The following is a 17177-nucleotide window of genomic DNA, read 5'->3' as shown; positions in this document are numbered from 1 at the left end:
GAGGAAGGATCTGCCGGACATGCTGTGTGTGTGTGTGTGTGTGTGTGTGTGTGTGTGTGTGTGTGTGTGTGTGTGTGTGTGTGTGTGTGTGTGTGTGTGTGTGTGTGTGTGTGTGTGTGTGGGTGTGTGTGTGTGTGTGTGTGTGTGTGTGTGTGTGTGTGTTTGGCGGAGTCTGAGGGAGAAGGAGAGAAGGGAGAGAAGAAGGGAAGGGAGGGGAGGGAAGGGAGGAAAGGGAGGGAGAGGTCCAGCAGCAGGAACGGATGCCTGGGTCCGGGCGTGAGCTCAGGCCGAGGTTTGTAAACGTTGCTGCAACCCCCAGCCCGGCCCTCCATGTATTGTTCACCGCGTCTTCCTGGAGAGGGGGGGGGGCGGGAGCCGGGGCTGTGTGCATGAAGCACGGCGACTAGAGGGACGGGAGAGCTGCCGCGGGAGCGCGAGGGCACCTCCCCCTTCTCCATTCCCCCTCACACCCCCTTCCCTATCTACACCTTTCTTCCCCCTCTACCTCTCTACTCTCTCTCAGCCCGCAGCGATCTGCCGGACATGCTGTGTGTGTGTGTGTGTGTGTGTGTGTGTGTGTGTGTGTGTGTGTGTGTGTGTGTGTGTGTGTGTGTGTTTGGCGGAGTTTGAGGGGAGAAACGCCGGCACTAAGAGCGAGAGAACGCGCGGACAGAACGGAAAAAAGCAACGATCATAGGTCGGAATAGGTGACCAAAGGTCTTTGTAGGTGACATTTCGGGTCGAGACCCCTCTTCTGACTGACTCGGGGGAAAGAGGAGCAAGAGCTATGAACGGTACTAAGGACAAGTGAATGGAAGATATGCCGATATCTCCCGCTTCCCTTTCCCTTGACTATCAGTCTGAAGAAGGGTCTCGACCCGAAATGTCTACCAACGCCGCTCTATGAACGTTGCTTTCGTCCGTCTGTCCACGCTTTCGCTCGTTCTTGGTGCCGGCGCTTCTCCCCTCATGGCAGCTATTGAAAAAGTCGACCCGGACTATCACCTATTTCCTCCTATTATCACGTATTCCTCATCAGAGATGCAGCCTGATCCGCTGATTTACTCCAGCCTTTTGTGTCTGTCTTCGGTTTAATCAGCATCTGCAGTATATGCCGTTTAAAAAGTACAAGACATGTGCCGTTTAAAAAGGAAATGATAAAAAACATTTAAAACATTTAACAACAACTAAACTGTTCCCCCGCAACGCTGCGAGAGGCATAACTGAAGTCGGGTCGGGGTTACTGAAATGACAGAGGCTACGCTCCGGTGCGGACTACGCGTCAGTTCATTGTATTTCGCAGGAGTGGACCATCTTGCGCGCTATAAGATCTTTGCTCCAATTGATTTGATAAATCTAGCGCGGGGCCCCCTTAGGTTCGGGGCCCAATTGGGAGAAATAGGTCCTATCGGCTAAAGGCCAGCCCTGACCCGGTAACTGCCGGGTTTGAGGCGCAAACTCGCGACCACGAGCCGAGCACTCTACCACTGAGCCACATGTTAAAATCTACACTAAAAACCTTCAGTTCGGAAAACCGAAAAATCCCGAAATCCGAGAAGTGTCTGGTCCACAAGGCTTTCGGATAAAAGGTTGTGCACCTGTAGTAAGAGAGTTGTGTTCACTGCAACTGCAATTAACACCAGGTGGAATTGCTTACCTTTGTAGTTGAACTGGCACTTGTAAAGAGCCTGGAACTTCGGCGGGGGGGTGCGTTGCAAGGTGCGTTTGTGGGAGCAGTACTTGTTGGAAATAGTACTTGTGCTGCACTGAACAAGTTAAAGAGAAAAATCACAAACAAGTTTAATAGTACTAAAATTCCTTGGGGTCGCAGACAGTATTATCCCTTTTTTCTAATTTAACAAAAACTTTGCGAATTTAATTATGGTTCTCGATGTTTGAGAGCTCAACAACAAACATCTACACGTCTGAAATCTGCATGCGTGCCATATAGGCACTCAATTAATTGTTCTAAGGAGATCCTCAGTGTTTGTCTATTTTACTGTTGCTGATTGTCTCAAATTGCCACGGTCAGTATTAAAGTGCAATTTCAATTTCTCTGATCAAGTGTGGAACAGTTTAAATCTGCACATTATTTATTTCTAATGCTACAATTATTGCCTTCATATGTTGCAACAGGATTATTTTACACACGATTAGGAAAATGCCATTCAACACCTCAAATCTCTTTCACCTTTCTATTAGATCACATTTTGTGACTTAGTGTTTCTTACTCATGAAAATATAAAGTTTCACTGTGCTGGCTCCCAGTACGATTAGTGTGCTGTATGAGGAGTGACGAAGTGTCACCCCAATTACTGGCGTAGCTCCACAGCACCAGCAACCCTGTTTCAATCCCAACCTCAAATTATGTTATGCATCTACTTTACACTACCTGGTGCAAATCCTCCAGGTGTTCTTGCTTCTTCTCACATTTCACAAAGGTGTGTTAGTAGGTTAAATGACAACTATAAATTATTTCTGGCAGCAGATTAATGACCAAATGTATCAAAGGGGAATTGATGGATGAATGAGAAAGAATAAATTGCAGGCAGAGAAGGGGAGGGAGAAATGAGATTGATGCATCTTCTCCCCCGAGATGCAGCAGTGACTCTATATATCATATTGCATCTTTCCGTACCCCCACCCCAACAACAAGGAGTAAACTAGGCTCACAAACAATGGAGCTTGGAGAAATTGGGCTTAAATATCATCAAAAGTTGTTCAACCCCACCCACCTTGGCTGAGAACCAAGTCTACAATCTCAGTCTATAGTCTCAAAATAAGGAACACCACAAATGATAGTGCATCCTTGACAGTTTCTACCCTAGAGGGCTAAACCATTGCTATCATTCAAAGCAGTGATCAATAGATTTCTGAATATCGGGGGAATTGAATGATATGGGAATAATACAAGAAAGTTGTGCGGAGGTACGATTAACTACAAAAGCTGGATTAAAAAAATTTCAACTGTTGTTTCTTTTGCTCTTACAAATCAATCGGCACAGTATGCACCAAAAATCAATTAGACACAACAATATATAGCTGCATGCCAACCTGGTCTGTGGACCTGAAGTCTGCGTCTGAGTCAGTGGAATTGGAGTTACATCGCGACTATTTCCACTCTGTGTGAATACAGACTTGGTTCCACTTTGTGTTATTCTCGCCACAGACTTTCGTGTTATGAAGGGAGAAGATAGATAGGAATCAATTTTCAGTAATACCTGCCAACACAAGTAACGTACATTGCGAGCAAAACAGTGTTTAAATTCTCTTCCTTATTTCAACCATAAATGATTTTAAATATATAACCTTACCTTTTTTGTGGGGCCTCCTGCAGAGGATGAATCAATCACAGAAGAAGAATTTGTATAGTTTTGCATAAAGGAACCATCACATGGGCTTGGTGTCTCCAGGGGCAAGACTCCAAAGCTGAAAAAAAGTTTATGAAAATCTCACACCATTTGTTTGTCGAAAGGCTTCATCACAATCCTTAACAGCAACAGCTAAAGTAAACCTTTCCACCGAACTATAAACTGTCATTCCAATTTCCAATGAGCTTGCTAGTCCATTAATAGGATTACAGAACTCAAGCATTAATTTGGTTGAGAATATTACTGACTGATAATCAGTGAGGTTTAAAAAATATTCAGTTTTGCTCTGATGCATTTCAAAAACTGGGATGAATAGCCAAGGCAGCTACAAGAGACAATAGGGGAAAAAGTAAAGGTGGAATGAGATTTGTTTCTAGGATTAGTGCAAGTTTCCAGGTGTGCCAGATGTTCTTAATCAAGAATTTATCTTCATCTTTGAAAACAAAAAAAGTCAATACCTACTGCCTTTTGAGGAGTTCCAGACTTTCAACCCTCAGGACACAAAACGTTACCTCATTTCCAACTTACAGTTTACCTTTTGGCTGATGACCCTTCGATACTTGTAATAACACAGAAGGTAGCTATTTGGCTCATTGGATCCACAGGTTACGATCCCATTCATCCCACTACCTCCTCTGATTATTTATCATTCCAGGTAATAAGTAATAAACTACAGTGTGATTTTGCACAAAGCTTTGGTAAAGTGGACAATTGGAGAGTATCAATCAGGTGGCTGTTTTCAGATTTTTTCACGTTGTTTCAGAGACTTGAGAGTGTAGTTGATTAGTGTTTAAAATGGGGCACATTGGTGTAGTTGTTGGTGTTTAAAGCAGAGGACAGTCATTAGCAGAGTTCAGCTGCTTCATAATTAGAAAGTAATTAAAGGATATGTCCCATGTCCCCAATGAGCAAATGTGCACAAACTGTATTCAGCTGCAGCTCCTGTATTCTGCTGCAGCTCCTAACGTAGGATAGTTCAAGCTCACCACAGAGCATCCATAATGTTGTAAACTCAGTGGATAGCACAGTTAGCGAACTGGTCCATCAGGAAGATCAGTAGGTCTCTTAAACAGACATACCATTTTAGGTATTTTTGGGGGAGATGGCATCAGAAAACAGCAACAGACAAATTTGTGGTACCATAGTTGGTGCTGTTGGACACCAGGGGAGGAAAATGACTACAAGTTACATATGTGATCGACCTAAGATCATGGTACACAACGGTATTAACAACAGAGGGATGAGGTCCTGCAACATGCATTTAGGGAATTAGGTGGAAGGTTAAAGGTCAAAGCTTAAATAGTAATCCCTGGATTACAATCTATGCCATCTGCAAATAAAGAGCCGAGGATCAATCAGATGAATGTGTTACTCAAGGGATGATTCAGGAGGGATGCTGTCTACGTGAACTTCAGTAATGCCTTTGATAAGGTCCTGCACAACAGGCTGATCAAAATGGTTAAGAGTCCATGGGATCCAAGGCAAATTGGATCCAGAATTAAGAGGTGGAGGGTGTTGAAGGAAGGTTGCTTTACAGATTGGAAGATTATGATCAGTAGTATCCCACAAGGATAATAGATGGGACTCTTGATGTCTGCCTTGTATGTTAATGGCTTAAATGTGAATGCAGGAGGCATGATTAGAAATTTAGAATGTGAATGTTGATGGCATGAAAATATGTGCAACAGAAAGCAAGCTACAAGGCTACAAAATGAGCTTGTTAGCCTCCCTTCAGCCCAACCAGCTAAATCTAATTCTCTCTTGAAAACATCCAATGAATTGGCCTCCACTACCTTCTGTGGCAGAGAATTCACAATTCTCTGGGTGAAGACTCATCTCAGTCCTAAATGGCCTACCCCTCACTCTTAAACCGTGACCCCTGGTTCTGGACTCACCCAACATCGGGAACATTTTTCCTGCATCTAGCTTGTCCAATCCTTTAAGAATTGTATACGTTTCTATAAGATCCCCTCACATCCTTCTAAATTGCAGTGAATACAAGCCCAGTTGACCCATTCTTTCATTATACGTCAATCCCGCCATCCCGGGAATTAACCTGGTGAACCTACTTGGCACTCCCTCAATAACAATGATGTCCTTCCTCAAATTAGGAGACCAAAACTGCACACAATACTCCAGGTGTGGTCACACCAGGGCCCTGTACAACTGCTGTAGGACCTCCTTGCTCCTAAACAAATCCTCTCGCAATTATGGCCAACATGCCATTAGCTTTCTTCACTGCCTGCTATACCTCAATGCCTATTTTCAGTGACTGATGGACAAGCACACCCATGTATCGTTGCATCTCCCCTTTTCCTAATCTGACATCATTCAGATAATAATCTGCCTTCCTGTTCTTGCCACCAAAGTGGATAATCTCACATTTATCCACATTATATTGCATCTGCCCATCCTATCCAAGTCACCCTGCAGCCTCATAGCATCCTCAGCACAGCTCACACTGCCACCCAGCTTTGTGTCATCCGCAAACTTGGAGATGCTACATTTAATTCCCTTGTCTAAATCCATAATATATATTGTAAATAACTGGGGTCCCAGCACCGAGCCTTAGTGGCACCCCACTCGTCATTGCCTGCCATTATAAAAAGGACCCGTTAATTCCTACTCTTTGCTTCTTGTCTGCCAACCAGTTCTCTATCCATGCCATGCCAATACCCTACCCCCAATACCATGTGTTCTAATTTTGCACACTAATCAGGTGTGGGACCTTGTCAAAGGCTTTTTGAAAGTCAAGATACACCGCGTCCACTGGTTCTCCTTGTTACATCCTCAAAAAATTCCAGAAGATTCATCAAGCATGATTTGCCATTCATAAATCCATGCTGACTTTGGCCGATCCCGTCACGGTTTTCCAAATGCACTGCTATAACATTTTTAACAACTGACTCGAGCATCTTCCCCACTACCAATGTAAGGCTAACTGGTCTATAATTCCCCGTTTTCTCACCCTCTTTCTTAAAACGTGGGGTTACATCTGGATCAGTTCCAGCCTGCAGGAACTGGTCCAGAGTCGAGAGAACATGGGAAAATGATCACCAATGCATCCACGATTTCTGGGACCACCTCCTTGAGTACTCTGGGATACAGACCATCAGGCCTTTGGGATTTATCTGCCTTCAATCCCAACAGTTTACCCAACACAATTTCCTGACTAATGAGGATTCCTTTCAGTTCCTCCCTCTAGATCCTCGGACCCCTATTATTTCTGGGAGATTGTCTCTTCCTCAGTGAAGACAGAACCAAACAAAGTACTCGTTTAACAGTTCTGCCATTTCCTCGTTTCCCCATTATAAATTCACCTGTCTCTGATTGTAAGTTACCTCCATTTGTCTTCACTATTTTTTTCCTTTTTACCTATCTGAAGAAGCTTTTAAAGTCCGTTTTTATATTCCCCACAAGCATGTCCCCAATAATTCCAGCCAATGAACCATAGAAAGCCTCCTATCCCAATGCATCACAGCTTGATACAGCAACTGCTCTACCCAAGACAGCAAGAAACCACAGAGAGTTGTGAATACAGCCCAGTCCATCACACAAACCAGCTTCCTCCCACCATCGACTCAATCTATACTAACATAGTCCACCTGCCTTGGAAAAGCAGACAACATTTATAGTTATTCACCCTTCTCCCCTCTCCCATAAGACGGACAACACAAATGTCTGGAAAGATGCACCACATTCAGATTCAAGATCAGCTCTCTTCCCCTCGCACTGTTATCAGACTCTTGAAAGGATCTTCATACACTAGGGATGAATTCCTGATTTTCCAATCTACGATGTTGCAACCCTCACACTTTTTCTTAGTCTCCACTTTCTCTGCAGCTGTAACACTAGAGTTTCCACTCTGTTTATTTTCTCTTTTGTATTACCTGATGAACTCGCGTATGGTATGATTTTCTTAGATAGCATACCCATAGCCTTTTAATGCATCTTGGTACACATGGCAATAATAAACCAATACTAAAGGTAGGCCTCAAGGTAGATAAGTCTGAAGACGGGGTCTCGACCCAAAACATCACCCATTCCTTCTCTCCAGAGATGCTGCCTGTCCCGCTGAGCTACTCCAGCATTTTGTGTCTACCTTCGATTTAAATCAGCATCTGCAGTTCTTTCCTACACTAAAGGTAGGCTAGACAGTCATAATTGTCTTCCCCAGCTGGTATAAATAAAATAAGGTGGCACCAATTTAGGATGAGGCAGGAGATTTAAAGGGGATCTGAAAGGGAATTCCCTACCCCCACAAAGTTGCTGGAGTCTGGAATGTACTGACCTTTAACACAGCCCCCTATCAAGCGGCTGTGAAACAGGTTGTTCTTTATCCAGAACATATGTTCCTCTGTTCTTTCTTTAAAAAAATTCCAATAAAAATGGTTCAAACAATTTTGCTGTCACAAAACCATTTTGACTTTACCGCATCAGCTTGAATTTTTGGAAGTGCCCTACCAAAATATTTTTAAGAACAGTTACTAATATTTTCCTCATGACATATGTTAAGTTAATTGGCATGTTGTTTCCTGCCGTCTACTCTTTAAAAAAAAGTAACCATATTTGTTATTTTTCAATCCAATTGCTAGGATATTTGAAAAGAAAAATTAATAAAAAGGCAAATTAAACTTTACCCTGAGTACTGTGCCCAGATGTTTAGTGGGGAAGAGGCGACCTCGGAGAATGTTCCATACATGTAACGGAGTGGTGCAATCATTACAGAAGCAAGAAGGAGCTGCATTTTTTTTTAACGTTTTAGAAAAACTGTTGCCAAGGGAAATAAATAATATCCCCTAAAATTAGGAGAGCTATTCTGCAAAGGGGGAATTGTTAACTAGACAAATAAGGTGCAGAAATTTATGTGCCTAAATCACAGGCAGTTGGTGGAATAGGTTTATAGTAAACATATTCACGATCAGGGAGGAATGCCCCAGAAAACATCAGTATCGAGAGGGAGGGACCAAAGCCCTCAGCGTCTTTACTCTGTTTATATGCATATTTCATGAATAGAACAGTTTTCAGTAGAGGCCAAATCCATCCATAATCATAGAAATATGCTATACCATACAATCTACCAAGTAACATTGTGTTAGGCAAAATAGGAAACTGGGAACTTCACAACCAACACAGGTTCTGCCAAATGGAGTGAGGTGGAAACACTCCTGTGGCCAAGGGGCTACATGCCGATTATAAAAGCTGTGCTTCATACCCAGAATCCAACAATAGGATACATCTGGAATAAGGCAATAAGAATGAACACAAAACAGTTTGGTTTTAAAACAACAGATTTAAAGCAAAATTGTACCTTGGCGTTAGAGGACTTAGAGTTCCAGGACCACCAAGCAAGCTCCTTCCAGACTTTGGTTTATTTACTTGCTGTTTGGACAAAACTGATGTTCCAGAGCCAAGTGGGAGAGCATCAGGAGAAATAACAGATGGATCAATTAACGATACCGAAGAATCCGTCATCATTGAGGAATATTTAGAGTTGGCTGAAGATTCAAGATTCAATCTGTTTAATTCCTACAAATTTAAAAAAAAGGTAATTGGTAAATTTCCTGGGGTAGACTTGACTTACACGCATTTCTGGAGTAGCAAGTAAATCTACTGTAACTGGACGGGGGTGAAACTACATGCTTTAGCTCATAAATAAAATGTACCAATAAGAGTACATAATTAACATAGCCATCTATACCCATATTATTAAACCAACTAAATTTGACTAAATCTGAAATTAGCTTGTGACAGGAATAAAGTGTTCAAACAAGCAATTTTCATTACAAAACACATATGTAGTGGTGCAACCTAAAGATCAGTAAGGGTGCCGGGCATAAAGGCAAAATTGTGAAAATATATCGAGTCAATATTCCAAATGGCAGAACAGATCTGTCAAGCAGTAAAATGAGTTTTTAGGAAGGAATTTTGCAGACTAGACAAATCCCTTTGGCTTTTTCCCCTCCTAAGCACATTGGTTTTATGGAACAAGTATCCAGGAGGGTTATTAAATCGTGATAACTAGGCGTGGAATTTGGGAAGCAAAGCAGACAATTATGCTTCGAACTGCTGCAAAGGGCATTTGCTAAAATGCCACACAAGGTTGTCAGCTAAAAATAAAAATTACATCCATAGAATGAAAAGCCAATAGCAAGCAGCATGGACAAAATTGGCTTCAGTGATGGAATATAGTTATTGTTAACTATTGTTTCTCAGCTACAGGAAAATAGGAGACACTGGCACTCAAAGTATTACTCTTCTCAGTGTTTGTTTAAACCCACGGGAGGCAAAAAATAGTAAACAGCAAATAATGGAGTAGATTTACACAAGTACACAAGTAGATTTACATACAATGTTTTTAATGCCATTTTTCCTAATAACGAGAAAAATGACAAAAACAGGCATTTGGCCAAACTAGTGCATGCCAATGTTTTGCTCTAGTCAAACGTTGTTTCCCCTCTCCTTACCAAGATTTCCATTGTTATGTAACTCAGTCTAAAACCAATTCTATTCAATCCATAAACATCCAGCTCAGAGCTGCAGATAAAGCAAAGTTTAAGATCAGAGACAATGTCCAGACTATAGTACTGAAAACCCATGCTCCAGAACTAGCTGCACCTCCAGGCAAGCAATTCCAGCATCGTTACTAAAAGCACATGCCCAAGGTGAAAAATGGTCCAGATGTGTCCAATTCACAAAAAGCAAGACCAATGTAGTCTTTTATTTCTGTTCTCTCAATCTGCTCACAATCCATATGATGAAAGCAACTAAAAGGTCCGAAATTTTTAACATTTACTAATCAATAGCAGCCAATTCCCAATTTGAGTTTTATCTCAAACTACTTGTCTCTAAATCTCAGTAAGTTGAATTGCAATATTGTGCGAATGATTGCCCTTGACATCAAGGCAAAATTTGACGAAGTGAGGATCAAGGAGCATTGAAATTTAAGTTGATGGGCGTCAAGGAGATCAAGGGGGATGTCAGTCTAGCAATTGAACAGATGGAGATGTACCTCTCAAAATGAATAGGTTTGTAGTCCGGAGAGATCAAAAATAACAGCCTTGGTACAGAGTTGTTTGACAAAGTGTCATTGGCCCGTGAATCTTCAGCTGCTTCATCAATTGCTTTCCTTTGATCCCAAAGTCAGAGGCAGGAATTCTTGCTGCTTGTATAGTATTTAACTTTATTTGCAACTTCTCAGGAATTGAAGTAACCCGTGTCTGCATGCAGCAAAACTAGAAAATGCTCTGCTACGAGTTGATTAGTGTTAACTATCAAGAAACAAACGGCAAGTGGTCATATAGGATAAATACCAACATGAAAGCGGCTAACCCATTCCCCATGTTATGTTGTTGAAGGTCGAGTACTCCACCAGCTACACCTTTGATCTGAAATTCAGCTGGGCCAGCCATAGACATATTGTGTGCTACAAAAGCAGATCATGGAGAAGCAACTTTCTACAAGCTAAATAACACAAGTCAGCAGGATAAAGGAATGCTCCTCATTTCCCTGGGAGAGCTCAGTTCCAGCAACACTCAAGAAGTTTGACATCATCCAGGACAAAACAACCCGTCTAACTGATAATCCATCCTGCACCGTTAAAAATTATTGCTTCCACCACCAGTGTCTGAAATGTGAAACATTCCCGAAATACACTCAAGTTACTTGGCTGCGTTACTCAAATTGCATATACCAAACAATTCGCACTACCAAGATAGATTTGGGTACATTGTAACACCATCACCTGCAGGTTCCCCTCCAAGCCACAAACCATTTTGACTTTTATCATTGATATTACTAGATATCATTGATTCTTCAATGCCATCCTAAATCTCTGAATAACTAAAACCATTATTGAACCAGAAAAACTGCAGTGTTCAAGACAGCAGTTAACTATCACCTTTCCAAGGTGAACTGGGATTGGGCAATAAACACCGTGTGCAATGAGCCAGTCCTGAAAAATAAATCATAAAAAACGTTTTATATCTGGCCTCCTGTTGCAAAGCTTGTCTGTATCCTCTCAGTGTCTCAACATCCCACTCAGAATACATTGATTTCTACTGTACACCAGGTTCCAAGTACGGTTTGATATAACTTCTGTTCTTCAATTCTATCCCTCCAAAAATAAACACTAATGCTGGGTCTGTTATTTTTAGTGACCTTGGCAAGTCATGGAACAACTTTTATATGTACTCAGATCACTTTCCTCTTCCATCTAAACTACCGGCAGTTAAGAACACATTTAATTTTCCGGATCAAATGTTTTCACCAAGTCAAAAGCAAGCAAAGATAATCACATCGTGAAATGCAGTTTTATGCTATATGTGCATTGAAGAGCACGATAGAATGAGCAGGCACAATTTTATGGACAAGGAATATAGAAACATAGAAAATAGGTGCAGGAGGATGCCATTCGGCCCTTTAAGCCAGCACCGCCATTCATTGTGATTATGGCTGATCGTCCCCAATCAATAGCCCATAGCAGATACATTTTTGTAGAAAGAATGGTAATAAGGATACAGTCCTAATTATGGATAGAGAATAGAAAAACTCCATTGTAATGTGCAATCTTATCTGAAGAGATTAAGAATACTAATTTTAAAAAGCCTGGTTTAGGCTCATTCTTGTCACATGTACTGAGGTACAGTGAAAAGCTATCTAAACAGATCAGATATACCATGCATAAATGCAATCAAGTCAAACAAGTACAATAGATAGAGCGAAGGGGAAGTTAGAGTACTGAATATAGTTCTCGCCATTATATCCCCTCAGTTCCATAGACAGTGTTATCAATGGGGTAGAGGTGAATGGAGCAGTACCCTGACGTATGGTAGGGCCGTTCAGAAGCCTGATAAGAGGGCAAAGTAATCCTTCAGGCTCCAGTAGCTATAGTATTCAGTTTACTGTAGCCAGAATATAATACAAATCAAGATGATCATGTCGAATCCCTCTGAAACACTAATCACAATTTAAGTATATACAACAGGTGTTAGTCTTTAAGCTCTCATAGCACCATTAAGATAGTGATACTCCAGAACCATTTTTCTGTACTAATCAAACTTTCCTTCATTCCCAATATTTAAACATTTCATTTAACTGCATTTTTAATGTAACTTCGAAAATTGCATATGGAAACGTGATTTTTTTTTGCTTTTGACTGTGATAATGTTTAATCTGGAAACTTGGCTTAAATGCATTCTTCAAAATGTTCCACAATCACTTTCAGAGAGATGTTTAAACATCCCATTGCAAACAAGTCCAGCACAAATGAATACCACAATGAAGCATCTGTCTCTAACATGTGCCAAAGTCTCTGGAATTTTACTTGAAACCACAATGTTCGAACTTAGATCCAAGAACATTGCTGCATGTAACACGACTGTAATTGGAATCTATCATGTTTCTAGTAAAATAAATATCAGTTTAGCGGCACAGCTGATAGACCTGCTGTCTCAACACCAGAGACCTAGGTTAAATGCTGACATCGAGTGCCGTCTGTGTGGAGTTTACACATTCACGGTGACCACTATAATTCCTCTGGATACTCCAGCTTCCTCCCACATTCCAACGGATGTAAAACTGGGGTAATTTAGAACTGCTACGAACAGGTGATCGATGGTCAGCATGGACTTGGTGGGCTGAACAGCTCGTTTCTATGATGTACCCTTCAAACAACCAATTCATTCAAATATTTTAGTACATTAAAGTTAGACACAAAATGCTGGAGTAACTCAGCGGGACAGCATCTCTGGAGAGAAGGAATGGATCCAGAGATGCAGCCCATCATCCCGAGTTACTCCAACATTTTGCGTCTTCCTTAGATTTAAACCAACATCTGCAGTTCATTCCTACACTTCAGTACATTAGTTCAGTCTAGGAGACATGCTAGATGCAGGAAACATGTTCCCGATGTTGGGGGAATCCAGAACCAGGGGTCACAGTTTAAGAATAAGTGGTAGGCCATTTAGAACTGTGATGAGGAAAAACTATTTCACACAGAAAGTTGTGAATTTGTAGAATTCTCTGCCTCAGAAGGTAGTGGAGGCCGATTCACTGGATGCATTCAAAAGATAGATAGATAGAGGTCTTAGGGCTAGCAGAATCAAGAGGTATGGGGAGAAGGCAAGAATGGGATACTGATTGTGGATGATCAACCATGATCACATTGAATAGCAGTGCTGGCTCGAAGGGCCTACTCCTGCACCTATTGTCTATGTATCTACAAGACTCACTGCTTGGTTGATTGAAGTAATATCATTAACATCAGGAGAGCTTTAATATTTCTCTATGACATAGGAGGCAGAATCTTTGGCCCATTGACGGAGCAATCCCATCACTATTAATTAACCCCGTAGCCTTTTCCCCCTATCTTTCCATCAATTGTACCACCCACCTACATTCGGGACAATTTACAAAAGCCAATTAACCTACCATCCACGCATCTTCAGTATGCGAGGGGAAACTAAATCACTTAAAGGAAACCTATGTTGCTACAGGGAGAACATGCTAATTTGACGAGTCTTATTTGTAGATTTAATAGTAACGGTCAAGAGTGTTTAATTTTTACTTGCATCACGATCAGAAAATTTTTTTTTTTTTAATTTGTTGTAGCATTACAAGCACATTAACACAAGACAAATATACAATAAACAATACATTTTCTGTCATTCCAGACATCATATACTGCCAGGCAAAGTACGCAAATTACGTAGTGCAATCTTATTCATGCTAAATGCATAGTAGTTCGGTACCTATGGAGAATTGTGGTTTGGATTGTGCAGGGTGGTTCACAAGCCCGATGATCCCAGAGATAATAGATAATAGTACCTTCTTCCTGTCCATGGCAGCAAGCTAAGAGCATGGCCAAGGTGGTGTGGGTCTTCGATGCAATACTTTCCCCACCACTGAAATGGCACAGTCGCCACTTTCTACAGCCTCCAGCGTTCTCAAGTTTTCAAATTACTGAACCAGGCTGAACATGGTGCCATGAAACCACCAGTTAGTAAGCTCTCCTCTGGACAAAACTCCTCAAACCTCTGATGTTGGCGAGCTGTCTTTGCAATTGCATCAGGAATTTGATGCTATTGGCTCTCTCGATCACTTTTCCACAGATGAAGAGTGGTACATGGTCCCTCAGCCATGGTCTTTGCGATGTGGGGGGAAACCAGAGCTTCCAGAAGAAACCCACAGGGTCATGGGGAGAATGTGCAAACTCCACATACACGATTGAATCTGGGTCTCGGGCCCTGTGAGGCACCAGCTCTACAAACTGTGCCACTGAAAAGTGTCATTACCAACTTCTCAAAATACATAATCACAACAGAAGCGAGTACCACCCCGGTTGGCTGTCGTTACACAGACAATGCCATAGATCAAAACTGAGCTACAATGAAACAGCAGCACTATGTGCTTCCTGGGGTTGCAACATAGACTTCATAGCCATTACTGAAAGCTATGGAACTGTTCAACAAACAGTGGTCTCTGAGAAACCTACTTTCAATCATGGATTCAGGAATAGAATGCTACACTTTTAATGACCTAAACATCAAATCTGCAATGCTTCTACAAAACTCTGCTTCTCATCAGGCAAATGGGTATTTTGTCTGGTCTTTTTTAATTAAAGCTTATGTTTAAGCATCAAAACATTAATAGTTCTCCAGGAAGGTGTTTCAAAAATTCTTTAAAGTTTAACTGGTGAGCCAATTATCAAATCAGGCCTTCTAAATTGCAAGGTATTTTGGACCAGAGTAGAATTAAAACGTGCTAATTTAAAATGTGCCACTGACTTGTTAACATGCGTTCAGAGGAACGTCAAGGATTTGAAATAGGACATACAAGCTTCAGTGATGAACTTGCAGCTGTTTGGAAGAAAGAATGAAATCAAACTCACGATAGTGTCTTGTGGCGTTTCCATCAGGACAGTGTCAGATTGCCTATGTTGCACACCATGATTCAAAACTAATGGCAAACATAAACTTGGCTGATAACTACTAAAATTCTGGAGAGATGTTAATTTAAATGTTTGTTCAGGATCTGGTCTTTCACCTAAATAGGGAGAGATGGAGACATTATTTAGTTTCAACAGATTTTTGTTTAAATTGGAAAAAAACAACATGTTATCTACATACCTATTTCACATAAGGATTCAAAAGGGGTCCAAAGAAAGGGATTTAGACCAAGGCTTTTTTGGTAACAGTCTGCTCCTTTTGCCATTCGATCTGTTTTACTGTATGAAAAGATACAATTATGAGAACACATCATCTGAGCGTAGCAAATGATAGCCAAGCTCATATATTTTAACTCAATTTCGCTGAATTAATCACAACTAAACTCAACATTTGTATACCATTACTGAAACGCAACTAGTTGCAATAATCTAGGTAGATTTTTCCAACCCTAACCCACTTGAACCAAGCCTAATTTGTGCGTAGGGGGAGCAGCGAGATGGAGTAACAGCAGTGATGGGATCAGCACATTCAGCAAAAGTGGAGTGAAACCAACACCATGCCACAAGATTGTTAACATTTTAGGGCTTCCCATTATCAGTGAGAGGAAAAATAAAAAAAACAGCAGAGCCAGATGTCATTTGTTAACCAAATTTGATTGATGTAATAAGATTCCCAAACTGCTACTTATAACTGCCCATTTAATTATTTACCTACAATTTACTCCTCCTCAGCTACATATGGAATTCATTCTTGTGGTGCTTTAACCTAACAGGTGTGCATATTTTGGCTTACAAATCAATTCTCGTGTTCAAGGTTGCATACACCGGGAATCCATTCCCTACCTCCATTGCACCAAGGTGCTTGTATTCTGCAACCTCACGTTTTCTCCTCATAGTAATGCTTATTAGTGTGTTTCTATAGTCCATTTTAATATCTTTACCTGCCCAAATTTACGTCTCTGATCATATTTATGTAAGATACAGGATTCTTAAATTTAAAAAATGTTAATGAGAGTTGAGCAGAAAAAACTAAGATAAATGCATACACAAAAGTTGCGCAATGCAAAGTAATTTTGTGGAAATTTAGTTTGCCATGAATTACATCCTTGTTGTCATCCTTTTCCAGGAATTTGCCTCATTTACATGAATCTTGAACCATGTGAAGCCAAAACTGGAAGGCCAAATTCTTATTTCAAACACTATAAAAAACAATTATTCAAATACATCTCAAATTCAGGTGCCCTCTCTATTCTATATGCTCCACTCAGTCCAACACTGCATTTGGCCAATTAATAATTCTGTTTTATGGCCAAGGGAACAGTATTTATCAGTTTCACAGGTACTACCCCTTCAAATTCAAGGCGACTCAAATCTCATTAGAAGCTTTAACGAGCAGTTTACAATAAATCAGTAAAGTCAAAATTTATATAATTGATTGGATTTAAATTTCCCAGCTGTGAATGGTAGAATTTGAACTTGGTTATTTAAATCAATGTTTCAACACTTTGGCTAATGGTGCAATAAACTTAGTGTTACACCATAATACACTAATTTGATAGTACTCTTATCAATACAAAATATCTGGCAATCACAAAGTCAAGCTAAATTATATCCCTTTCATGGAATCTTCAAATTCTTTAATTAGTTCCCAGATTCCTGGCTCAAAACTAATCAGTTTATAGTTCAATTCACATGGTCTTACCAGTATATATGCCCTAATAAAGACAATGTAAAACAAGCCGAATCACCAAACTCTGTAACAATATCATCGTGGCTTTTCTGTTTGTTCAGTATTCCACCAGCTAAAATCTGTTCTCCCTCGGCCAATCTAGAGAAATAAGAAGCAATAATTAGTTTAT

The 17177-nt window shown here is 40.8% G+C and overlaps 1 protein-coding gene across 3 annotated transcripts in view; it reads right to left on the bottom strand.

The window, feature by feature from the left end:
* cdc27 (cell division cycle 27) overlaps positions 1-17177 on the bottom strand; it is a 57771-nt gene that overhangs the window by 25897 nt on the left and 14697 nt on the right. For 2 of the 3 annotated variants that reach the window (XM_055657123.1, XM_055657125.1), the window contains 7 exons: positions 17021-17146; positions 15500-15597; positions 15262-15416; positions 8683-8900; positions 3315-3429; positions 3055-3221; positions 1658-1766 (listed from right to left, as the gene is read on the bottom strand). In XM_055657123.1, the coding sequence (XP_055513098.1) occupies positions 1658-1766; positions 3055-3221; positions 3315-3429; positions 8683-8900; positions 15262-15416; positions 15500-15597; positions 17021-17146 (988 nt within the window). The remainder of the gene's footprint in view (positions 1-1657; positions 1767-3054; positions 3222-3314; positions 3430-8682; positions 8901-15261; positions 15417-15499; positions 15598-17020; positions 17147-17177) is intronic. The other variant, XM_055657124.1, reaches the window with a different exon arrangement.

The sequence above is a fragment of the Leucoraja erinacea genome, chromosome 27 (genome assembly GCF_028641065.1).
Source record: "Leucoraja erinacea ecotype New England chromosome 27, Leri_hhj_1, whole genome shotgun sequence".
NCBI classification, from domain to species: domain Eukaryota; kingdom Metazoa; phylum Chordata; class Chondrichthyes; order Rajiformes; family Rajidae; genus Leucoraja; species Leucoraja erinaceus.
Note: the sequence above shows the minus strand (reverse complement) of the source record. Positions and strands in the feature narration are given on the sequence as shown.